The sequence below is a fragment of the Drosophila takahashii genome, chromosome X, assembly GCF_030179915.1.
Source record: "Drosophila takahashii strain IR98-3 E-12201 chromosome X, DtakHiC1v2, whole genome shotgun sequence".
NCBI lineage: Eukaryota > Metazoa > Arthropoda > Insecta > Diptera > Drosophilidae > Drosophila > Drosophila takahashii.
Window position 1 is genome coordinate 10891412 of NC_091683.1, and position 24792 is coordinate 10916203.

Consider the following 24792-nt stretch of genomic DNA (forward strand, 5'->3'; position numbering starts at 1 on the left):
TTAACCCTTCAATGGGCCGTGTCAAAAAATGAAAGGAACATACATTCTTGTTGTCATACAGCTAGATGGGCTATTTATTTACACTACCCTACAACAGTACAAAAATCACGCATCACTTGGCCTGCTTCTCGGCCCGCACTCGCTCTTCCAAAGGATCGTAGCCCTGGGCCATCTTCTCCTTGAACTGCTCGTAGGTGCGCTTGCGGTCGAAGTGCTTGACCCACTGGCCGGGACAGGATTGCTCGAACAGCTTGCGCAGACTTTGGCAGGCGGCGGGCACCTTCTCCCCGCTGGTGGAGCTGTGCTTCGGAGCGTGCTCGTCCAGGCACTTCCAGTACTCGTCCCGATTGCTCCAGCACTTGGTGCGCTCCGCCTTGTCCGGGAAACTCATAGTTTTCGATGTTTTCGCCTAGCCGGTTTCCGGTTTTCCGACTCTCCTCTTCGCCGTCACTTGGGTTTCGACTGGTTTTCGTGTAGCAGTCCCACTCTTCTGGCCTTGGCAACCGCTTTAACAGAACAAACCAGCCATTAAACAGTGGAATTTAATAAAATAGCAGGAGAACCCTAAAAACCAACCTCAAATATTACAAAACAAAAAATCAGCTGCTCGTTTCGATAACGATGGGTAATCATCGGACCGAGTGGCAACACTGGTAATCGATTCTTTTGGCGCGCAAGTTTAAAATTTCAAATTAAATTTAGAAAAATGAAACCCCATGCCACACCCAGAAAATACCATTTCTTCTGCACACTGATGATATTTGTTTATTGATCGCACCACTTTTGCTGTTCGTAATTATTGTTTATTTGATTGATTTAATATCTTATGGCTAAACGTTAACGTAATTGCAAAGAAAGTGTCTCTCCCACGGAGGTAAACTTTCGATTTTCCAACTAATCAGCAATTTTGGGTCGAAAAACAAAAGAAATATGGGGGAATCAAGGCAAACAAAACAAATAAGACGACAGCTTTATTGCTGTCCGCGATAACAATTCAAATTAAAATTAAAAACATACGTGTTCCGTGTGAGTTATGCTATAATTTCTAGGTGTGATCTTCTGATCCGATCCGGATTCGGATGCGATAAACCCGGGGACATCGAAACCGTACATATATATATTCATTGTAAATCTTGTTGCTTATCGTAGGTACACAAATACGTATAGAAAGGCCAGTGGAAAAGTCGCAGGCCGGAGACCTGTCCTGTGTGTCCTTTGTCCTTTGACCCTTGACCTTGCGGCTGGCGGGGAAGGGGGGAGTGAGAGGTCTGGGGGGATAATCTACATCTTAAACTACATACATACTCCTATATTGTCGTTACAAACATTTACACCTTATACACCTATAGACGCAAAACACACATCAAAGTTTATAGCCCGATATATCCAAGTCTATATAGCACACACGGGAATCAAGGGGGGGTTCGTTAGACGCGGGGGATATGCTATACTATACTATATATGATCGGAATCGGAGAACTCACACATTAAGTAAACCGCAGTCCGTCGACTATCGAGGGTCGTGTCCCAAAATGCAACGCAGTTTGTGATCTTGGTCGATTGATAGCTGTATAGGTAGTTCCTGTATATAACCATCTTGGTCTGAAGCCAAATCGGGGGGTCTTTTAGATTTCTAGAGCGTGTTAGGGTGTTGGGATGTTGGGGTATTGGTATTATTCTCTTTGAGGCACTTGTGGCTTGGCTAACGTTGCTTGGCAAACTGAAAAACTCTAACACGAATTGTGCAATATAATGCTTTCGATTTTGGTTAGGATGGGATTAGATTGGAGGAGTTGGTGGTGTCCAGTTGGGTGCGTGTGTGCATGTGTGTGTGTGCCTGGCTAAATACAAAAAACAACTTCAACTTATTTCCTGTTAACGACTATCAGTACTTTACCCTGCAACATATTATATGTATATCAGCTAAATGCTAGTTTAAATCAATGCCTGATATCAAAAACATGTTTTCTGCTCCGTTATTTATCATGTACTTTGGGTTATTGTTGCATTAAATCCTCCTAATGAAATTTGTATTGTTAAACGGAGAGGAAAACCTAATTAAAAGCTTTTCTATGAACTATGAAACTCACGAAACGAGTTTTCCCGCTCTCTCTCTATTTTTAAACTTCCGTCTCCCTCGTTCTTATGACTAGATGCACTTTTCCGTCTACAAGTCTAATTCTAAATTAAGTTTAGGACATTTACATTTCGCACACACACACCCAAACAGTGGGGAAGGGATGGGATTTGCACGCGGCAACTTGTTGCCCTTCTTGTCAATTAGCTTCTCGTAAATAACATAAAAATAATGGGTGATTACAGGTAGCGGTAATAAAAAATTAATTAATATTAGGGGGCAAAGGTAAACAAATGAATAAAAACCAAATAAAATTAATAATAAACAAACACTAACTGTATGCATAAAAATAGACAAAAAATTTGTAAACCATGAAACATTTGGCAGTCGAAGAAGAAGGCCCTTCCTTTTTGACGGGCTCCCATTTCGATTCATCATGCATATGATATATACTATATATACTACATATATGGCGATCTTTCCTGCTGGTGCTGTGATGTCAGATGTCGGCTGTCCGATGTATGTGGCTTGGTTGCTGGTGGCTTGTGGCTTTTGGTGGGGATTCTGGAATCATTTCGAGTTGAGGTCATGGTGGTGGCGGCCTACGCCTGCTCCATCTCCTCCGAGGCATTTGCATTTTCATTTGCATTTGCAGGTGGCTGCGTTACCGTTTCCGGTTCCGCTGCAGTCGCTGCATCCGTGGGCGAGGCATTTGTGCTTGAGGATTGGGAGGCGTACTTGCAGGAGGCGGCTAGGCAGCGGCAGCCCACACTGGAGCGGTGCTCCACGCGCCAGAACTTCTCGCCGTAGTCGTAGCTGAAAGGAAACCAATGAAAATAATATTTATTCTAGCTTTTTCAATTGGTTTCTCAAAAAACGAAAAGGAGAATAAGTGGTTCAATTAAGTTTATGGAAAATAATTGATCAATAAATTGTTCAATTGGCCTCTCAAGTACAATACCAACCAATTTACAAAAAAAAACTATTGTAAATTTACTCTATAATTATGATATATAAAAAAAAATATATTGAAGATTTCAGGTATTTTTTTAGCTGCGAAAAAATAAGAATATTATAGGTAACGTTAACTGATATACAAAAAAGTATTTAAATAACATTTTTAAATAAAAACAATTATTCTAAAATAAACAAAACATGTAGTATATGAAAATAGCAAATAAATAAAATCTATATGCCTTCTTATTCTGTTCTAGTTATTTGTTTCTACAGATCTTTAAGATTTCAGGTATTTTTTTAGTGTCGCAAAAAATAAGAATATTTTAGGTTATTATTAAATATAAAAAAAAAGCAATTATATTTACCCTATCAGGTGATATCAGTGTCGCAAAAAATAAGAATATTTTAGGTAACGTTAACTGTTATACAAAAAAGTATTTAAACAAGATTTTAAAATAAAAGCAATTATTATAAAATAAATATAAAATGTAATTTATGAAACTAGCAAATAAATATTGTAGATCTAGATCTTTTTTCACAGCTCCTTCGATCGGCTTACCAAATCTCCTCCCCGGCATCGATGTCGCGGCAGGCGAAGAAGGCGATCTTGGGGAAGCGGTAGTCCTGGTGCTCGTAGAAGACGCGAACTGGCAGCACATTCGGCTCGCACGAGTGGTTGAAGAAGCGGGTCACATTCCCATAGTAGTTGGCATCGATGCAGTGCCCGTTGTCCAGGTCAAAGTAGTAGCTGTCGTCGGTGCGCCGATCGGCCTCCATGGCGGTCAGGATCTCGCCCGTGTAGCTGGCCACGAAGGTGCCTTTGGGCACATTGGCCAGTGCCCGAACGCCCCATCCTTTGGCCTGTTCCTCGCACTCGACGATCTGCAGCGGTGTCCTTGTTCCGTTCTGAACCACGCGGTTCTTGCAGGAGAGCTATTAAGTAACAGACAAAAAGGTATGAATATATGAATAATATCTGATTAAGAATAGACTCGCACCTGATTGCAGCCGCAGACGTCGTTGCACTCGAAGATCACCGCCGGATCGTCGTAGTTGAAGTCGGCGGTGAGGCGGCTCTCGGCGGTGTACCAGTTCTGCGAGGAGGCTCCGTTGCACTGGCACCGATCGCTGCTGCAGCTGTCCGGGCAGGAGCAGATGCGCATCTGCGAGACGCGCCGGTCGATCTGCACCGAGTTCTGCTGGATGATGCACTGCGTCACGTAGCGGAAGTCCGGCCACATCAGCGAATCGGCCTCGTCCTCGCTCTCGGACATCGCCAGTTCGTTGCGCACCGCCTGAATGGGTCGTGCCTCGCGGCCATTCGAGGCATCGGCACAGACCACAAAGGTGCGCAGGCCCAGCGGTCGGAAGCTGCGCATCTGCATGTTGAAGCCCACGGTGCGGCCGCATTCGGACTCCTCGTTGGGGATGCAGTCGAAGGGCAGCTGCTCCGCCTTGTTCTTGATCATCAGATCGGCGCCGTTGGCAATCAGAGCGATGCACATGCGGGTGACCGAGTGACGGCAGGCAATGTGGCTACAAATCAGACATTTAATTATTCCTTAATTGACTAGTTAGTAAACTATCCTTACAGTGGCGTATCCCCCTCCACATTCTGCACATTACAATCAGCACCCGCCTGCAGCAGCACCGTAATCGTGTCCAGACCATCGTTGTGCAGCGTCGACCAGTGGAGCACCGTGTTGTTGTCGTTGTCGCAGATGTTCGGATCGGCCTCCTGGTTGAGCAGGAAGCTATAAAAGAATAGGGAATATTAATCAGGGAATTCAAGGGCTAACCAAAAATCCCACCTAACGATATCCGTGTGTCCCAGCTCCGCTGCCCACACCATGGCCGTCCAACCGCCCTCATCCTGGGCATCGATGAAGCTCAGGAAGCTGGTGATGTTCCGCGAAGCTCGGTAGCTCTCCACAATCAACTGGGTGGCCTCCACGTTGCCCAGCTTGGCGGCAATATGCAGACAGGTCTTGCCATCGGGGCCCTTTTTTAAAGATATATATTATATATATATTTTAATCATTATTTTATATCATAATTAATATTCACCTTGATGGCCACATCGGCTCCGCACTGCAGAAAGAGATTGAGCATGTCGCACTTCTCGTTCATCACCGCACACATCAATGCCGTCCGCAGTTCGCTGTCCACTATGTTGACGAAATCCTGCGAACTGGCGCCCTTGCAGAGCAGCAGGTAGGCCATCTGGAGGCTGCCCGAATGGGCCACCAAATGCAGGCAGGTGCCGTTCAAGTACTCCCGAATGGGGGTCAGCACATTGAAGTCGGCAGCTATTGGGGAAAACGGGGAAATTAAAAGATAGATAGGAGGATTGCAGTCTAAGAAACTCACCCAGAATCTCCGCCACCCTTTCCAAGTCATCGTTTTGCACCGCATAGTACATATCCCGGGAGGTAAACTCCGTGGTCACGCGTCCACTGGCCGAAACCACATGGCCGCGCAGCACCACGTTCATCACGGAGTCGGGAATCAGCTGGGCAAAGTTGATTGTGTTGAGGGCATGGCTTCCTGCTGCTTTGCTCCGTTGGCTGCCGTTCGACTTCGAAGCTGAACTGGTTGCTGCAGCAGCGGAAGATCCTCCCTTGCCTTTAACCTTGGCTCCTGGACTGCTGCTGCTGACCTTTCCAGCCGCTCCGAATTGCGCCAGATGTGAGGAGGTAGTCAACTTGGCGGGTTTGCTGTTTAGTGGGTTATAAAGCAGTTAAGTAGTTGCTACAAAGAGAGTTAATCACTCACATCTTGTACTTCTGGGTGGGCAGAAAGACGGGCAGCGACTGGCACTTCATGGTCACCGTGGAGGTGCGCTCGGGCGTGTCCAGTCCGCAGTGCGGGCACTTGAGCACCAGCATGGGACTGCTGAACTTGGCTGCCGGTTCCTCTTGGTCGCCATTACGTCCCTCCTCGTAGGGAGTGTTTAGGATGAAGCGCTGGGCGCAGTCGGGATGAAAGAAATGCTGTTGCTTGCACAGCACAAATTTACCCTGTAATAAGTGGTTTATAAATTAAAATTGGTACTTATATTTGAGAGTAATCATTCTATACCTGCGTGCAGAAGATCCCGCATCCTGCACAGCAGTTGTGCGAGTGCAGGCGCTTCTTGTGCTCGTCGCACAGGATCATATAGCTGACCCTTTGGCTGGGACGCAGGAGGTTGTGCACCTCCGAGGAGAGCTCGTTGCAGCAGCCGATCTTCTGCTCGTCAATGTGATCGATGGCACAGCAGTAGGACGAATCCGGCGCATTCCTGGCATAGTACTGCGAACTCTTCTGGCACAGGCAAATGAACTTGGCCACTTTCGAGGTGCTGGGCCGGGCATCCAGTTCTCTGATGGGCGCAGCATCGGCCAGGATCGAGGTGTTCAGCGAGTGCAGTTGTTCTGGATCGAGCGTGGTTGATCCAGCTACTCCTCCAGCTCCTCCTTTTACTGCCACTCTTCTCGTGAGTTTGGCTGGCTTTAGGTTGGCTTTCTGAGCAGCTGCTGCCGCGGATGTTGTGGGCAGCTCCTTGGCCACCGTGTTCCTCACCCTCAGCGTAACACTGGGCTTGCCCACCTGCACCCTGGTCGTGGGCACAAACTCATTGTCCGTATTGGAACTATCGTTGTCGGAGGCCTCCTCGCTGTGATTACGCTGCAGTCCCAGATGCTTCAGGTGCTTCTCCTTCTGCTTGGCCAGCTTCCTTTGCTGCTTCTTGTTCAGCTTGCGCTCCTCCGGCGAGCGATTCGCCATGATGCGCGACGCCTTGATGTCGCTGAGGAACTGCTCGACATCCGGACAGGGACGCACCTTGCTCTTGGCCAGCATGGCGGCTCCGTAGTTCTCGATGTCGCGCTGCGACTTGGAGAAGAGCCGCTTCTTGATGGCACTCGTGCCGGCTGGATGACCTGGAACGCCATCGAAGTTGCTGCCATCGGATTTGTCGCTCTTTTGCCGCGAAGTTGATGAATTGGAACCGCCTCCTGTTGGTGTCTCAAATTCCCCATCCGCTGCTGAAGCTGCTGCTGCTGCTGCACTCTCCCAGTGGGTCATTCGCTCGATGTGCTTCGTCTCGAACTCGCAGCGCAGCTCATCGTTCTCTAGGATCTTGGGCGTGGGCTTGATGCGCCTCTTGGAGCGCTTGGGCAGTTGCAACTCGGATGATCCTCCAGCTGTGGGAGTGGTCTTCTTCTGGCTGCCATTGGTCAGGGCAGGAAGTGCGGCGGAGGAGGTGGAGCTGCCTGGCGGAATCTTGGCCTTGCGACCTCGTTTCTTAGGAGGGGTCTTCTCATCGAGCACCGCAGCTGGTGGCATTGGCACCGGAGTGACCTCAATGAAGGAGAGCTCTGCCGGCTCAGTCTTCACCTCCTCCCAGGCGCCTCCATCGGCGGGTAAGCGATTGCCCAGTCGGACACTGCGACGCATCCTTTTTCCATCGCCACCCGAGGGAGCATCCAATGCCAGCTCCTCCTGCTCGGTTTTCACCACCACCAGGTCACTGAGATGGTCCATTTGTTCCTCCGGCAGCTTCCTCTTGCGTCCCGGCTTCTTCTCCACCACCGAATCCTCGCCTGGAGGCAGAATTTCACTGGTTTCCACTGGCATTTCGGTCACATCTGGTCTTATTTTCTTGGCTCGACCTCTTCCTCGTTTGGGAGCAGGTGCAGAGTTCTCCTCCGGGGAAGAAGTGGTCATGGACGACGGCTTTATCTCCTGACCACCACCAGCTGCTGCTGAGATCTCCTCCAGCGTGCTGATCTCCTCCAGGCGATTATCAGCCTCTTTTGGGAGTTCCAATGCCTCCAACTCGGTAATCTTCAACTGGGCGGGTGGCTCATCGGTGGTGGGCGTGGGAGTGGGCGTGGCACTGCGCGGCGTTTTCCTAGAGCGTCGCGTTCCTCCTGGCGAAAGCTGTTCCTGCAAAATAGAGACACTCATTCAGTAAGTCCTTCGTTTCAGATATTTTAGATTAGACCAGCCCCAAAGGAATGCTTCGAATGGCTTCGTCGGTTGCCAGGACAACTGATTCTACCAAACACACGCGGCCAGCTGGTTAAAAGGATGAATGAATTGGAATTTAGATGCAAAATTAATTCATCCCCCTTGGGATTTATGCAAATCTATTTATTTATTTGCTTTCATCTTCCTGTTTAACTTTCGAGGGGAGCTTGTTTATATTCTTATGGCAATTGCACATCACATCATCTGGAAGAAAAGCTATGCTTGCAATTTTATTGGGGCCTGAATCTCAGATATCTCGATTTCTCAATCCGGTTTATTATATGTAATATACGAAACTTTTCTTTTCTAATATAATAATAAAGAAAACTTCACTTCTCTTAAACTAATTGATTTATTCCACTATTCTATGCCCCTTTTTAAATTAAGAATCGTTCTATTTACTTTTGTTAATTATTATTTCTTTGTCAAAAGACAAATTTACCTCAATTAACATATGCATATAATCTTTATTAATTTTTGCATATTTGGCTAAATCGAAATTTGAGTAGTACTACATTATTCCCTGTTTTAAGTTATATTTAATCTTAAATTATAGTATAATATATTTATGATATCTCATATTAATCATCAGAATTATTATACATCGTTTTCCTGAATGAATTTTATGACTATAATTTCTTTTCATAAACCCAATGATGAGTTGTAAGCAGTTTAAACTCATGTTATCTTTATAGTAAGCAAGATAAGAACTTTTTTCCGATTCTAATTTTACTTTTTGTATTTCTTCTTTATTATAGTTTAGCTAAATGTTTTCCGGTCATTAAAAGTAACTATTCTCTCGGGTGATGAGTTATAGTTTTACAACAACTCGTTATCTCGAATCAGATAATGATTAGAAATCAAAAAAGTGAGCCAAAGTCTCAAGTTGAAATGGCGTGGAAATATGGAAGTTTTGGAGTTTGAGGAGCTGTTTTAACTGGGCTGTAAATCATTTGTATAAATTAAAAAAAAAATACAAAGCTTAAAAGCTCTGCATAGTTATATTTTTTACTCAATACCACGAAGCTTTTTCCTAGGCGGACGATAAAAATTAACAATGGCACATCTGTTGAATGGCACAAATGTGACTTAAACATGGGGTAGATAAGGGAAAAACTCTTAAAAATAATAAAATTAAAATCGCTTTAAAAATGTTGGCCAGTCAAGGGTTAAACAATTTCTAAATAAAAAAAAAACAGCAAGAATTTCGAAGCTCACACACACACACACGCACATTTACTTACATTTTTATCAGCTGCTGCCGCTGCCTCAACAACAAGTGGAGATGCTGCCTCATTTGTTGTTGCTGGTTCTCTTGCTTCTCCTGCTGCTTCTCCTGTTGTTGTTGTTAATTCTGCACTTGCTTCCTGTTTTTCTGCTGCTTTTGCTTCTTCTTCTTCTGCTGCAACCTCCTTTCCCTGCTCCTCCTCCTCTGCCTCTTCCTTTTCCAAGGCTTTTTCCTCTTCTTCCTTTCGCTGCTCCACTTGCTCCTCTTCTTCTACTTCTTCCTTTTGTTGTTGTTGCTGTTGCTCTTCCTTTTCCCCGCTGCTTCCTTCTAGCTTTTCTGCATTCTGCTGTTTGGCCTCCGCTGCAGCTGCTTCTTCTTCCTCCAACTTGACAGCCGCCGCATCCACAACATCCGCCAAAAGTCCCTTGATATCCTCGATTTCCACATCCTGATTTCTGGATTCCTGCTCCTCCTTGTTCTCCTCCCTCTCCCTCTCCTCCTCCTTTTCCTCCCTCTCCCTGTGCTTCTTGTCCTTGCAGGCAAACTGATTGTTGGCCAAATTGCGCCACTTGAGCGTCTTGTCCTCGGCCAAATCCAAGTTGAGCAGCGTCCCCCCCTCGGCCGTCGAAGTGGCACAGTCGCTGTTGAAAGTACTCGACATGCTGTTCATCAGCTCCACAAAGTCCGTCATTTTTCCCGACTTTTCTTCGCTTTTCACTGGATATTATTCGGGGGAATCAATAGTCCATGGCTAGAAACCATCAGTTTTTCTGAGGTCTCTGGAATATTATATATATTTCTTTTTTTTTTTTTTGGGGCGATAAGATTGCTGTGGTGCCTCTGTGGCAGCGCAGCAGCAGCGTTTTGTTCGCTTCGAAATTTGTTCACTATTTTCACACGGATTTTCTTGTTTAAAACCAAAAACCAATAAATACGAATGATTCAATTCGTATTTTACTTAAAATCGCTCCCCAATCTCTTTCTCTTCTTCTTCTCGACTGCGCTTTTTGGTGGCCACAAAGTTAACTGTTTTTCTTCGCTCCCGTTTCTTGTCTCTCTCTCCCTCTCCCACTGCCGTTGTTGTTTTGATTATTGGGCAAAAAACAGGAGAAAAACACGCGACGTCACTTGAATAAATCATTAACTAAATTATTAATAATTTGTAGCACTTCTTCTTCGCTTTTTTTTGGTGGCCTTAAGAAGCAGAAATGTTTGTAGAAATCGCTGCTTCGCTGATTAGCTCACATGCTGTTCGAATCGAGTATGGCCCTCTCTCTTGCTCTCCCTCTCCTCTCCACCACCTAGATTGCTGTTGTTGTTGCTGCTGCTGCTGCTGCCGCTCTGCCGACGTCGCTGCTGCTGCGTTTTTGTTGCTGCTGCTGCTGCAGTCACTGTTTTATTTTTTGTTTTTGTGATTCTGGAATTGTTAAGCCAAAATTCCGGGGGCGCAATTCTCTGGCTGCACTGCTTTCACTTTCTTTGGCTTCTGCTGCACTGCAGTCTCACAAGAATTATTATTAACAAAAAAAAATATTAAGAAAAGCACACGCACACACACACACGCCGTTGTGTTGGGGACGCACGCACACGCACGCACACCGCGCTGAAAACTCTTGAGGCACAAGAAACTCGGTATTATATTTTATTGTTGCTAGTATATAAATACCGGAAAATCGCTGTAAAGCCGTAGGCAAAAGATCCTAAAATTGAATGTATATAAATACCGGAAAATACCGCGGTTGGTGACACGGCTAAATTAAAGTGACCGTTTGGGGCATACACCCTATAAGTGGCAAGGGCGTAAAAAGAATTGTTAAAAAAAACACAGCTCTTTGTTGTTATTTTTGTTTATTAATAACAATAATTAATAGCAAGCAATATTGTTATTAGTAGCAGAGCCACACACACAGAAAACCCGAATACAGACGGCGCCGGGGGAATCCCACGTAGAATGTGAGAAAGATGCGCATGCGCGGACGAAGATTGCTTCCGATTATCCTGTCGCTACTCTTGATCGTCCTGCTGAGTTTCTGCTACTTTTCGGGCCACCTGAGGGACTCCGATGCCGGGGAGTCCTCCCCCGTGGACCAGTTCCTGCTGCACCTCCCGCCCGAAACAAAGGAGGAGGTGGAGGTGGATCCCCCGCCCAGTCCAGCTAATCCCCTCCTGAATCTCACCGATTTCCAGTATCTGCTGGCCAGCAATGTGTGCCGCAAGGCGGAGAGGGAGCTCCTAGGTGAGTGGATTGCTAGAATATCACTAAAAATCCTCCTAATCCCCTCCTGCTCAGCCATTTTGATAGTCACCTCCTACGCCGGACACGATGCCCTGCGCTCCGCCCACCGCCAGGCGATTCCCCAGAGCAAGCTGGCCGAGATGGGCCTGCAGCGGGTCTTCCTCCTGGCCGCTCTGCCCCAGCGCGAGCGCTTCATCAGCCAGGAGCAGCTGGCCAGCGAGCAGCGGCGCTTCGGGGATCTGCTGCAGGGCAACTTCATCGAGGACTACCGGAATTTGAGCTACAAGCACGTCATGGGCCTCAAGTGGGCGTCGCAGGAGTGCCGGAACAGGGCCAAGTTCATCATCAAGCTGGACGACGACATCATCTACGATGTCTTCCATCTGCGTCGCTACCTGGAGGCCCTGGAGGTGGGTCAACCGGGACTGGCCACCTCCAGCACTTTGCTTTCCGGCTACGTCCTGGACGCCAAGCCACCAATTCGGCTGCGAGCCAACAAGTGGTATGTGAGCAAGAAGGAGTATCCACATGCCCTGTATCCCGCCTACCTTTCCGGCTGGCTGTATGTTACCAATGTGCCGACGGCCGAGAGGATTGCTGCGGAGGCAGAACGGGTGTCCTTCTTCTGGATCGACGACACCTGGCTAACGGGCGTGGTGAGGAGCCGGCTGGGCATTCCGCTGGAGCGCCACAACGATTGGTACTCCGCCAATGCGGAATTCATCGACTGCTGTGTGCGGGATCTCAAGCAGCATGGCTACGAGTGCGAGTACTCCGTGGGGCCGAATGGCGGCGACGATCGGCTGCTGGTGGAGTTCCTGCATAACGTGGAGAAGTGCTACTTCGATGAGTGCGTCAAGCGGCCGGCGGGCAAGACGCTCAAGGAGACCTGCGTGGCGGCGGCCAAGTCGCGGGCACCGGAACACGGATTGGCCGAGGTGAAGCCACTGCGGCTGAGGTGACCTCGCGGGCCCACCGATGCCAATCTCCACCGGCTAAGCCAGCTCAGTAACTAGTAACTAAGGACTTTCATGTGCAAGAGGACGAGTGAGGGAGGTATCCTGCCAAACTGGATATCGTCCTGCCGTCACTCAACTTAGTTTGTAGCCTAGCCTAGGTATTGCTATCAAAAAATGCAGAAACTTTAAACCATTTTGTAATAACTTGTTTATTTATATTGATTCGCACAGCGCGAGATTGACAAGTTTCTGTAGAAATTATCATAAAGATTCTTGGTAATCTCTGAATTCAACAAAACAACAGAAGAGCTAACCCAAATCCTGATTATCATAAGCTTTTTTTGTGAAAATCTAGGATTAAATTGATTCATTTTTAAAGTAAAGCCGTTTTAGTATTTATAACTAAAACCGTATTATTAATTAAACCGTTTTGACGAATTCAGCAATAGTATAAGCATAGCATCCTTGTAACTATAAAGTTTTCAGCTTAAACAGACTCCGTCCTCATCAGATTGTTAGATTTCAATAATTGTCTAGCGATTAATTATGGATAAAAACTGCATTTATACAATAAAATTTAAATAAATGAAGAAAAATTTAACAAAACACCCAATATGTTGTTCGGTTTTTCATTATTTTATCTTGACCAAGTTATGCATTTCAAACTAAAACTTGCAATTTATTTCAATTGAAACTTTCTTTTCAAAGTCAGCATTTTGACCGTAACAATGGAAATATTGTCATACCTTTCTGAACTCGTTATTAAATTTACTATCGATTGGCATTTAAACCTGGGCATTTTATTTATTTGCCATTTTTGGCCAAGTTACAGCAAAAAAACCAAACGAAAATATTTCAATTTTTGTCAAAAACTGAAATTCAGAATTTCCAAAAAAAAACAAAACCGGTTTTTTCGCTAAAACAAAGCAAATACTGATTTAAAGTATGGAGTGTCATACCTTTCTGAACTCGTTATTAAATTTCCTAACGATTGGCATTTAAACCTTGATATTTTATGTATTTTTATTTTTTCGCAAAAAATCATGGGGTACCCCCTTATAAAAAAATTAAAAATTGGCGAAAATTTTATTTTTCCAAAATCACAACGAAAGTTTTATGGATTTATAGCAAATTTTGTTATCTGTTCAAAACAGTATGTCTTTTTGGTGTAGGACCATTTTTGGCCAAGCTACAGCAAAAAAACCAAACGAAAAAATTTCAATTTTTGTCAAAAAATAAAATTTTGAATTTCCAAAAAAAAACAAAACCGGTTTTTTCGCTAAAACAAAGCAAATACTGATTTAAAGTATGGAGTGTCATACCTTTCTGAACTCGTTATTAAATTTCCTAACGATTGGCATTTAAACCTTGATATTTTATGTATTTTTATTTTTTCGCAAAAAATCATGGGGTACCCCCTTATAAAAAAATTAAAAATTGGCGAAAATTTTATTTTTCCAAAATCACAACGAAAGTTTTATGGATTTATAGCAAATTTTGTTATCTGTTCAAAACAGTATGTCTTTTTGGTGTAGGACCATTTTTGGCCAAGCTACAGCAAAAAAACCAAACGAAAAATTTCAATTTTTGTCAAAAAATGAAATTTCGAATTTCCAAAAAAAAACAAAACCGGTTTTTTCGCTAAAACAAAGCAAATACTGATTTAAAGTATGGAGTGTCATACCTTTCTGAACTCGTTATTAAATTTCCTAACGATTGGCATTTAAACCTTGATATTTTATGTATTTTTATTTTTTCGCAAAAAATCATGGGGTACCCCCTTATAAAAAAATTAAAAATTGGCGAAAATTTTATTTTTCCAAAATCACAACGAAAGTTTTATGGATTTATAGCAAATTTTGTTATCTGTTCAAAACAGTATGTCTTTTTGGTGTAGGACCATTTTTGGCCAAGCTACAGCAAAAAAACCAAACGAAAAAATTTCAATTTTTGTCAAAAAATAAAATTTTGAATTTCCAAAAAAAAACAAAACCGGTTTTTTCGCTAAAACAAAGCAAATACTGATTTAAAGTATGGAGTGTCATACCTTTCTGAACTCGTTATTAAATTTCCTAACGATTGGCATTTAAACCTTGATATTTTATGTATTTTTATTTTTTCGCAAAAAATCATGGGGTACCCCCTTATAAAAAAATTAAAAATTGGCGAAAATTTTATTTTTCCAAAATCACACGGAAAGTTGTATGGATTTATAGCAAATTTTGTTATCTGTTCAAAACAGTATGTCTTTTTGGTGTAGGACCATTTTTGGCCAAGCTACAGCAAAAAAAACCAAACGAAAAAATTTCAATTTTTGTCAAAAAATGAAATTTCGAATTTCCAAAAAAAAACAAAACCGGTTTTTTCGCTAAAACAAAGCAAATACTGATTTAAAGTATGGAGTGTCATACCTTTCTGAACTCGTTATTAAATTTCCTAACGATTCGCATTTAAACCTTGATATTTTATGTATTTTTATTTTTTCGCAAAAAATCATGGGGTACCCCCTTATAAAAAAATTAAAAATTGGCGAAAACTTAATTTTTCCAAAATCACACGGAAAGTTGTATGGATTTATAGCAAATTTTGTTATCTGTTCAAAACAGTATGTCTTTTTGGTGTAGGACCATTTTTGGCCAAGCTACAGCAAAAAAACCAAACGAAAAAATTTCAATTTTTGTCAAAAAATGAAATTTCGAATTTCAAAAAAAAACAAAACCGGTTTTTTCGCTAAAACAAAGCAAATACTGATTTAAAGTATGGAGTAACATACCTTTCTGAACTCGTTATTAAATTTCCTAACGATTGGCATTTAAACCTTGATATTTTATGTATTTTTATTTTTTCGCAAAAAATCATGGGATACCCCCTTATAAAAAAATTAAAAATTGGCGAAAATTTTATTTTTCAAAAATCACACGGAAAGTTGTATGGATTTATAGCAAATTTTGTTATCTGTTCAAAACAGTATGTCTTTTTGGTGTAGGACCATTTTTGGCCAAGCTACAGCAAAAAAACCAAACGAAAAAATTTCAATTTTTGTCAAAAAATGAAATTTCGAATTTCCAAAAAAAAACAAAACCGGTTTTTTCGCTAAAACAAAGCAAATACTGATTTAAAGTATGGAGTGTCATACCTTTCTGAACTCGTTATTAAATTTCCTAACGATTCGCATTTAAACCTTAATATTTTATGTATTTTTATTTTTTCGCAAAAAATCATGGGGTACCCCCTTATAAAAAAATTAAAAATTGGCGAAAATTTAATTTTTCCAAAATCACACGGAAAGTTGTATGGATTTATAGCAAATTTTGTTATCTGTTCAAAACAGTATGTCTTTTTGGTGTAGGACCATTTTTGGCCAAGCTACAGCAAAAAAACCAAACGAAAAAATTTCAATTTTTGTCAAAAAATGAAATTTTGAATTTCCCAAAAAAAAACAAAACCGGTTTTTTCGCTAAAACAAAGCAAATACTGATTTAAAGTATGGAGTGTCATACCTTTCTGAACTCGTTATTAAATTTCCTAACGATTGGCATTTAAACCTTTTCGCAAAAAATCATGGGGTACCCCCTTATAAAAAAATTAAAAATTGGCGAAAATTTTATTTTTCCAAAATCACACGGAAAGTTGTATGGATTTATAGCAAATTTTGTTATCTGTTCAAAACAGTATGTCTTTTTGGTGTAGGACCATTTTTGGCCAAGCTACAGCAAAAAAACCAAACGAAAAAATTTAAATTTTTGTCAAAAAAAAAAATTCAGAATTTCCAAAAAAAAACAAAACCGGTTTTTTCGCTAAAACAAAGCAAATACTGATTTAAAGTATGGAGTGTCATACCTTTCTGAACTCGTTATTAAATTTCCTAACGATTGGCATTTAAACCTTGATATTTTATGTATTTTTATTTTTTCGCAAAAAATCATGGGGTACCCCCTTATAAAAAAATTAAAAATTGGCGAAAATTTTATTTTTCCAAAATCACACGGAAAGTTGTATGGATTTATAGCAAATTTTGTTATCTGTTCAAAACAGTATGTCTTTTTGGTGTAGGACCATTTTTGGCCAAGCTACAGCAAAAAAACCAAACGAAAAAATTTCAATTTTTGTCAAAAAATGAAATTTCGAATTTCAAAAAAAAAAACAAAACCGGTTTTTTCGCTAAAACAAAGCAAATACTGATTTAAAGTATGGAGTGTCATACCTTTCTGAACTCGTTATTAAATTTCCTAACGATTGGCATTTAAACCTTGATATTTTATGTATTTTTATTTTTTCGCAAAAAATCATGGGGTACCCCCTTATACAAAAATTAAAAATTGGCGAAAATTTAATTTTTCCAAAATCACACGGAAAGTTGTATGGATTTATAGCAAATTTTGTTATCTGTTCAAAACAGTATGTCTTTTTGGTGTAGGACCATTTTTGGCCAAGCTACAGCAAAAAAACCAAACGAAAAAATTTCAATTTTTGTCAAAAAAAAAATTCCGAATTTCCAAAAAAAAACAAAACCGGTTTTTTCGCTAAAACAAAGCAAATACTGATTTAAAGTATGGAGTGTCATACCTTTCTGAACTCGTTATTAAATTTCCTAACGATTGGCATTTAAACCTTGATATTTTATGTATTTTTATTTTTTCGCAAAAAATCATGGGGTACCCCCTTATAAAAAAATTAAAAATTGGCGAAAATTAAATTTTTCCAAAATCACACGGAAAGTTGTATGGATTTATAGCAAATTTTGTTATCTGTTCAAAACAGTATGTCTTTTTGGTGTAGGACCATTTTTGGCCAAGCTACAGCAAAAAAACCAAACGAAAAAATTTAAATTTTTGTCAAAAAAAAAAATTCAGAATTTCCAAAAAAAAACAAAACCGGTTTTTTCGCTAAAACAAAGCAAATACTGATTTAAAGTATGGAGTGTCATACCTTTCTGAACTCGTTATTAAATTTCCTAACGATTGGCATTTAAACCTTGATATTTTATGTATTTTTATTTTTTCGCAAAAAATCATGGGGTACCCCCTTATAAAAAAATTAAAAATTGGCGAAAATTTTATTTTTCCAAAATCACACGGAAAGTTGTATGGATTTATAGCAAATTTTGTTATCTGTTCAAAACAGTATGTCTTTTTGGTGTAGGACCATTTTTGGCCAAGCTACAGCAAAAAAACCAAACGAAAAAATTACAATTTTTGTCAAAAAATGAAATTTCGAATTTCCAAAAAAAAACAAAACCGGTTTTTTCGCTAAAACAAAGCAAATACTGATTTAAAGTATGGAGTGTCATACCTTTCTGAACTCGTTATTAAATTTCCTAACGATTGGCATTTAAACCTTGATATTTTATGTATTTTTATTTTTTCGCAAAAAATCATGGGGTACCCCCTTATAAAAAAATTAAAAATTGGCGAAAATTTTATTTTTCCAAAATCACAACGAAAGTTGTATGGATTTATAGCAAATTTTGTTATCTGTTCAAAACAGTATGTCTTTTTGGTGTAGGACCATTTTTGGCCAAGCTACAGAAAAAAAAACCAAACGAAAAAATTTCAATTTTTGTCAAAAAATGAAATTCAGAATTTCCAAAAAAAAACAAAACCGGTTTTTTCACTAAAACAAAGCAAATACTGATTTAAAGTATGGAGTGTCATACCTTTCTGAACTCGTTATTAAATTTTCTAACGATTGGCATTTAAACCTTGATATTTTATGTATTTTTATTTTTTTCGCAAAAAATCATGGGGTACCCCCTTATAAAAAAATTAAAAATTGACAAAAATTTTATTTTTCCAAAATCACACGGAAAGTTGTATGGATTTATAGCAAATTTTGTTATCTGTTCAAAACAGTATGTCTTTTTGGTGTAGGACCATTTTTGGCCAAGCTACAGCAAAAAAACCAAACGAAAAAATTACAATTTTTGTCAAAAAATGAAATTTCGAATTTCCAAAAAAAAACAAAACCGGTTTTTTCGCTAAAACAAAGCAAATACTGATTTAAAGTATGGAGTGTCATACCTTTCTGAACTCGTTATTAAATTTCCTAACGATTGGCATTTAAACCTTGATATTTTATGTATTTTTATTTTTTCGCAAAAAATCATGGGGTACCCCCTTATAAAAAAATTAAAAATTGGCGAAAATTTTATTTTTCCAAAATCACAACGAAAGTTGTATGGATTTATAGCAAATTTTGTTATCTGTTCAAAACAGTATGTCTTTTTGGTGTAGGACCATTTTTGGCCAAGCTACAGAAAAAAAAACCAAACGAAAAAATTTCAATTTTTGTCAAAAAATGAAATTCAGAATTTCCAAAAAAAAACAAAACCGGTTTTTTCACTAAAACAAAGCAAATACTGATTTAAAGTATGGAGTGTCATACCTTTCTGAACTCGTTATTAAATTTTCTAACGATTGGCATTTAAACCTTGATATTTTATGTATTTTTATTTTTTCGCAAAAAATCGTTATAAAAAAATTTAAAATTGTCGAAAATTTTGTTTTATCAAGATCACCCGGAAAGTGTCATGGATTTATTTATTATTTTCTTATCCCAACCAAAACAAGAGTGTTCAAATAGGTCATTATCGTTTCTTTATTATCATAAATAAATTTAAATTAAATAAATGCAATACAATTAAGCACAATTCCATTGATTTGCTATCGATGAAATTACTTTTCTTGTCTCTGCTTCTTCGTTCAGTTATCCTTAGTTCCATTTTGATTGCTTTTGTTTGCTGTTTATTGCGTTCAGTTTACAATTAAATAAATGTGAGTGCGTGTGTGGGTGTGTGAGTGTGTGTGAATGAGTGTGGAAACGGGTGAGTGTGTTTGTTGTTGTGTGTGTGATTGAGTGCGAGTGTGTGCGGCTGCAGTCTCTATAGAAGTTACAAAAGGGATCATGATACATCGTCCTGTTTCTTTCTCTCTCTCCCACTCAGCTGTCCTCCACTTCGCGCTCTCTCTCTCTCTCGCTCTCTCTTTTTCTGGCGAGGACAATGTTTCATTTCCGTTGTTCCCTTTCGTAACTTTATAGAAAGTACTCGCTCGCAGCTTTTTTCCATCTAGCTTTCTCTTTTCTTCGCTTCTTTTCTCCTACTAATTCGCATACGTGAAATGTGCTCATGTGTGTGTGTGTGTGAGTGAGTGTGTGTATGTGTCTACTAGGAAATCATTTTTCTCTTCTTTGCTCTCAAGGGAATTTGTATCTCACGCTCTAAGTCTAAATAAATATAAATAAATAAATTGTATATTAAGTAATTAATTTATATGTATATCGTTTAAAAAAAAAAAAACAAAAAATTATACGGTTGTCAGTAGTGTGTGTCTGTGTAAGTGGGAGGGGCTGAGCCCGCCTGGGCAAGAGCGAGACAAAGATATAGATTTAGAGTGTCTATGTGTGTGTGTAAGAGAGAGAGAGCGTATGTGTGTGTGTGTGTGTGAGTGACAATTTTGTTGTGTACTTTCTTTTTGTTTTCTTTTCTTTCTTTCTTTCTTGTTTTCTTGTTTCGATTCTTTCGTTCTACTGCTTCTGCTTCTTCTTGCTTCTATTTCATTTTCCACTCGTTCCTCACTTATGCTACGATCTTGTGGGGCTGCATCCACTTCTTCATGTAATAGCAGAACAAGGTGGAGATGTAGAGCAGGATCATCAGCGCACAGGTGACCGCGAGGGCCAGCACCGATGTCTTCGTGGGGCAGGGCTCGATGATGGTGACCGTTTTGTCTGGTTGGAACGAAATGGAATGGAACGAAGGTACAGTCATCAGTATGGCGAACTCAGAACTCAGAGCTTAAATGTAACACTCACCCTTGGCAAAGTCCGTGCTGGGATCTGCCTTGAAGAACTCGCGCTTCTCATCGCCAAAGTCCAGGACCAGAATCTCCTGCGAGATGTTCATGTCGTCCTCGCTCTTGGTCTCATTGCTGGGAACGAATGGAATGAAACGAGGGATTATATCATGCCGTTTGATACCATACCGTAAAATTTATAGGGCCATGTAAATTTCAGCTCTTGCAAAACCCATATCGTTTTTACATGAAACACTCTTTTCGACCACGTCAAATTGATCTTAAATAATGTAAAATCGATCTACGTTTCATATTGATTTATTTTTTTGGTGTAGTGGAATGAAATGAGGGATTATATCATGCCGTTTGATTACCTACACACAAAAAAAGTAGTATTTCAGGTCATGAAAAACCCAGATCGTTTTTACATGAAACACTGTTTTCGACCAGGTAAAATTGATCGTAAATAATGTAAAATCGATCTACGTTTCATATTGATTTATTTTTTGGGTGTAGTGGTATCGTTTTTGCAAAAAATACTCTTTTCGACCAGGTCAAATTGATCTTAAATAATGTAAGATCGATTTTTTTTCGGGTATAGTCACCACACTTACCTCTCGATGGAACGACGACGCCTCCTGCCCAGCGATTCGAATGACTCCATGTTCCATTCGCACACAGCCGGCTCACAGGGACCCAGACAGTACTTGACATTGCACTGGAAGATGACGCCGTAGCTCTCGGTGAACCGGAATGCCTCGTATGTGGACTGCAGGGCATTGCCGTCGGCGGTGAAGCCGGGGAAGATGGTCGGATCGGTGGGGCAGCCATCGTCGTCGATGATCTTGAAGCTGGTCCGGGCGTCCTTGGCCATGGCCACACAAGACCGGGCGAAGATGCCATAGGGAGCTGTAGGATATGCATATGGATTAATAGAGCAAAGCCCTTGGAAAGCCCTACTCCACACTCACTGTCTTCGGGGATCTCGATGCGGAAGTTGAGGCGATCTCCGATGCGCACAGTCTCCACCTCGCGCTGTCGTGTGTCCAGAATGCGAATCCTTGGTGGCGGAGCCTCCGGCGACGAGTTGATGTGGATCATCTCGGGGTCGCGGATGGGCATCATGCCGAAGGTGATGTTCTTGGAGCTCATGTCGTATGTGCACTTGACCTTGTAGATCTTGTCCGCCTTGGTCATCACCACGCTGTGATGCTGCAGAACCACCGTGTTGGAGTAGACACCAGTCTGGAGGAGATCGGGGTGACTAGTTATCCTCCTCTAGCCTTAGATGATCTTTCACTTACCACACTCTGTGTGTTACAATCCTGCCCGGCCATGGTCAGATCCAAACGGAAGGCGTCCGAGTTGATCACATCAATGTTGCAGGTCTCCGAGCGTCCCAAGGCGTAGATGCGTCCATTGAAGGGCTTGTTGGTGCGCACCTGGACGGCAATCCTGGTGTCCTTGCAGTGAACAGAAACTGTTAAAGGAAGAGAAGATCAGTTAGAGATCCTCTGATGCATCATCTAATACTATAAAAGGAGGGCTATTTTAAAAGGCAAGTTAAAAGGGTAGAAAAAACGAGTTAACAAAGAAGTCTAAACGAAAATACCGAAATTCAGAAATAATTCGAAGATTAAAATGGAAAAATATCTTGGAATAAGATTAATTTCAACACTACACAATCATCTAATACTATAAAAGGAGGGCTATTTTAAATAACAAGTTCAAACGAAAGGAAAAACGAGTTAACAAAGAAATCTAAATAAAAATATCGAAATTCAGAAATATTTCGAGGATTAAAATGGAACAATATCTTGGAATATGTTTAATATCAACATCTAATACTATAAAAGAAGGGCTATTTTAAATGGCAAGTTCAATAGATTGGAAAACCGAGTCAACAAAGAAATCTAAATGAAAAAACCGAAATTCAGAAATAATTCGAAGATTAAAATGGAACAATATCTTGGAATATGGGTAAGTGGATCTCACAAATCTTCTTTCCTTGGACTTAAATGCCCAGTGCTACTTCCTTTCCTAAGCTACCTGGTCCAATCAATACTTACCATCGTAGCAAGTTCCCGTCTTGTCGCAGTTGACATCGTTGCGCGTCAAGTTGGTCAGATTGGGATCCTCGATGGTGTCCAGGCTAACGGGCAGGGTGTCGATCTTGTCCAGCGTTCCTGGTGGAGTTCCAGCTCCCGAGCCGGCTGCCTTCTCGCACTGATTCTCAAAGTACTGGCCAATGGGCTCGCCATGATCGATCAGCGGCCGTTCGTGATTCAGATAAGTGGAGGGACCATCGGGCAGGGTCTTGTGATCCAAGTGATACAGCCGGCAATTGTACTGGGCGCCCTGCGGTTGACCCAAGTACAGGAAGGAGCGGCACAGGAACTCGGATTCAATTTCGCAGGCCAAACGGCACGCGGACTCGGAGGTCACCTGGAGCTCCTTGTCGGTGTAGTAATGCAGACCCACATATTGGGCCACCTTCTCCTCGGAGACGCCCATTTTCTGGGCATTGCCAAACGAGCGTGTGTTCTTGCAGGCCTGCGCGGGCTTCAGGCAGAGATTCTCAAAGTAATCCGTACCCTGGGCATCGACCAGCTGGACAAACTGACCCGAGCTGCGACGATCGGAGTCGCTGAGCACACACTTCATGTTGTTGTAGTCGTACTCCACCGACCGGCAGACGAAGCGACGTTCGTTGAGGCAGGCGGACAGGCAGGCCTCCTTGGTGCTGGTGTAGATCAGGGCATTGTCCAGGCCACGGATCACCTTGTTGGGAACCCTCTCGAAGCTCCACGGACGATGGCAGACATTCTCGCTGCGCAGCTGCAACTTGACCATGTAGTACATGTTGGCGCTCCTCTGGGGAGCTGCCGACGGATTGGCCGCCGACGAGTCGTTCTGCAGCTGACAGTGGGTCTCCTGCGAGGGCGACAGTGGATTCACCACGAAGCTAAAGGCCGCCGCCTGGCAGTCCGCTTCCTCGCGACACCATCCCTGGCATTCGTACAGCGAGAGGTTCTTCACGCTGTAGTATGTGTTGCCGGGGAAATCAAAGTCCGTCAGCTTCTCGAAGGCCATCCGGGCATGGATTTGGCCGGGCAGAGCCACCAGAAGGACCAAGATCACCAGGGGACCCAGGTGGAGACCCATGTGCGCCGACAATCGGTTGGGATTTCTCCTACTCTCGGCTGACTGCATTCTGCGTTCTGGAAGGAAAAGATCCAAGTAGATAGCTTTTAATAAAATGAAATAATCATCTGATACTATAAAAGGGGTGCCATTTTAAATGGCAAGTTTAAACGATAGGAAAAACGAGTTAACAAATAAATCTAAACTAAAAAACCGAAAATCAGGAATAATTCAAAGATTAAAATAAAACAATATCTTGGAATATGAGAGAGTACATACTTTAAAGGTGTACAAATCTTCTTTCCTTGGAGTTAACTGCCGAGTGCTATTTCCTTTCCCAAGCTACCTGGTCAGCAATCTCCGCCCTCTTCGTTCCACTTCTCTAACTGCCAGTGCCGACAGCCTCCATTTGAATGGAGGAGGTATATAGATCCCAACGAGAACGGGGGAGAAGCAAGCCAAGTGCCTTCCAGTCGAGGTGGTTCAGTGGTGCAGTAGCTACTACTTCCGCCCTTCGGACTGGCCCATTACACGCTTAACTAAGCGCCGAACCACTGAACCACCGAACCACCGAACCAATAAAAAACTGAGCCACAAAACCATGGAGATCCCTGGCCAGACCAGACCAGTTCGTTGGCTCAAGTGCAAGACATCTTCCCACATCCATGTCCACATCAAACTCTTTGACTTGCCACAGACTTTAATGAGCTGTCCGAAAGAAAGGGGCCTGCGTTTTATTGACGATCTGCGGTTGGGGCTTCTAACGGCCCACTCCATTCCCGTTCCACAAATCCTATTCCTATACCAATAGCAATTCCAATTCCAATCTCTGGCCGCTGCGGAGAAACAACTTTTTGGCATTCTTGTGGTTTTCATTGGAGCATTGGGCAGGCAGCAGCAAATTGCTTTCTGCGGACAGACTGGTAATCCAAGTAAACCCATCCACCATCCCAGCCAATTGACCCCCGAGTGCGCATGGCGGTTCAGGGAGTTGACCTGCAGGTGCAAAAGGAGCGAATGGTTGCCATGTGGTGGAGGCTCATGTGCCAATAAGTGGGTGGTCGCCACCAAAGAAAAGGGAAATCGAATGGTTGGGGAATGAGTATGAGTGAGTTGAGCTCATGGAGTGAATGGGCTATTGATATTCTGAGTAATTCATTCAATCAGTGATGAGCAGCCATTACCTATTCATAAGTTACCTAATAGATAAGTTGGTTATGAGTGGAAATTTATATTCTGGATAATTCAATTAATCAGTAATAGTCGAGTCTTATAAGTAAGTTTCTTATGAAGTGAATGGATTATTGATCTTCTGAGTAATTCATTCAATCAGTAATGAGTAGCCATTACCTATTCACTTATTGCATGACTTATTCATTCAA

General features: G+C 41.9%; 4 protein-coding genes across 5 annotated transcripts in view; 1 reads left to right on the forward strand and 3 right to left on the reverse strand.

The window, feature by feature from the left end:
- Positions 1-44: 44 nt before the first annotated feature.
- LOC108056240 (cytochrome c oxidase assembly factor 6 homolog) lies at positions 45-558 on the reverse strand. The gene has a single exon (XM_017139955.3). It carries the CDS (start codon positions 389-391, stop codon positions 113-115), a length of 279 nt encoding a protein of 92 aa, XP_016995444.1. The 5' UTR covers positions 392-558; the 3' UTR covers positions 45-112.
- A 381-nt stretch (positions 559-939) lies between these two features.
- On the reverse strand, positions 940-10899 carry G9a (histone-lysine N-methyltransferase G9a). Its single transcript, XM_017139948.3, has 10 exons — positions 9295-10899; positions 6116-7966; positions 5810-6054; positions 5405-5751; positions 5102-5343; positions 4846-5036; positions 4627-4788; positions 4033-4570; positions 3594-3967; positions 940-2893 (listed from the first exon to the last, which is right to left on the reverse strand). Exons 1-10 carry the CDS (start codon positions 9967-9969, stop codon positions 2680-2682), a joined length of 4839 nt encoding a protein of 1612 aa, XP_016995437.2. The 5' UTR covers positions 9970-10899; the 3' UTR covers positions 940-2679.
- A 148-nt stretch (positions 10900-11047) lies between these two features.
- LOC108056235 (beta-1,3-galactosyltransferase brn) lies at positions 11048-13038 on the forward strand. The gene is made up of 2 exons (XM_017139949.3): positions 11048-11514; positions 11569-13038. The coding sequence occupies exons 1-2, from the start codon at positions 11241-11243 to the stop codon at positions 12474-12476; spliced, it is 1182 nt and encodes a 393-aa protein (XP_016995438.1). The 5' UTR covers positions 11048-11240; the 3' UTR covers positions 12477-13038.
- A 6014-nt stretch (positions 13039-19052) lies between these two features.
- tyn (trynity) overlaps positions 19053-24792 on the reverse strand; it is an 83350-nt gene continuing 77610 nt past the window's right edge. For both annotated transcript variants that reach the window (XM_070218879.1, XM_017139977.3), the window contains exons 4-9: positions 22336-23487; positions 21571-21746; positions 21238-21511; positions 20881-21175; positions 20286-20401; positions 19053-20201 (exon numbers count right to left, since the gene is read on the reverse strand). In XM_070218879.1, the coding sequence (XP_070074980.1) occupies positions 20050-20201; positions 20286-20401; positions 20881-21175; positions 21238-21511; positions 21571-21746; positions 22336-23479 (2157 nt within the window). In that variant the 5' untranslated portion in view covers positions 23480-23487 and the 3' untranslated portion in view covers positions 19053-20049. The remainder of the gene's footprint in view (positions 20202-20285; positions 20402-20880; positions 21176-21237; positions 21512-21570; positions 21747-22335; positions 23488-24792) is intronic.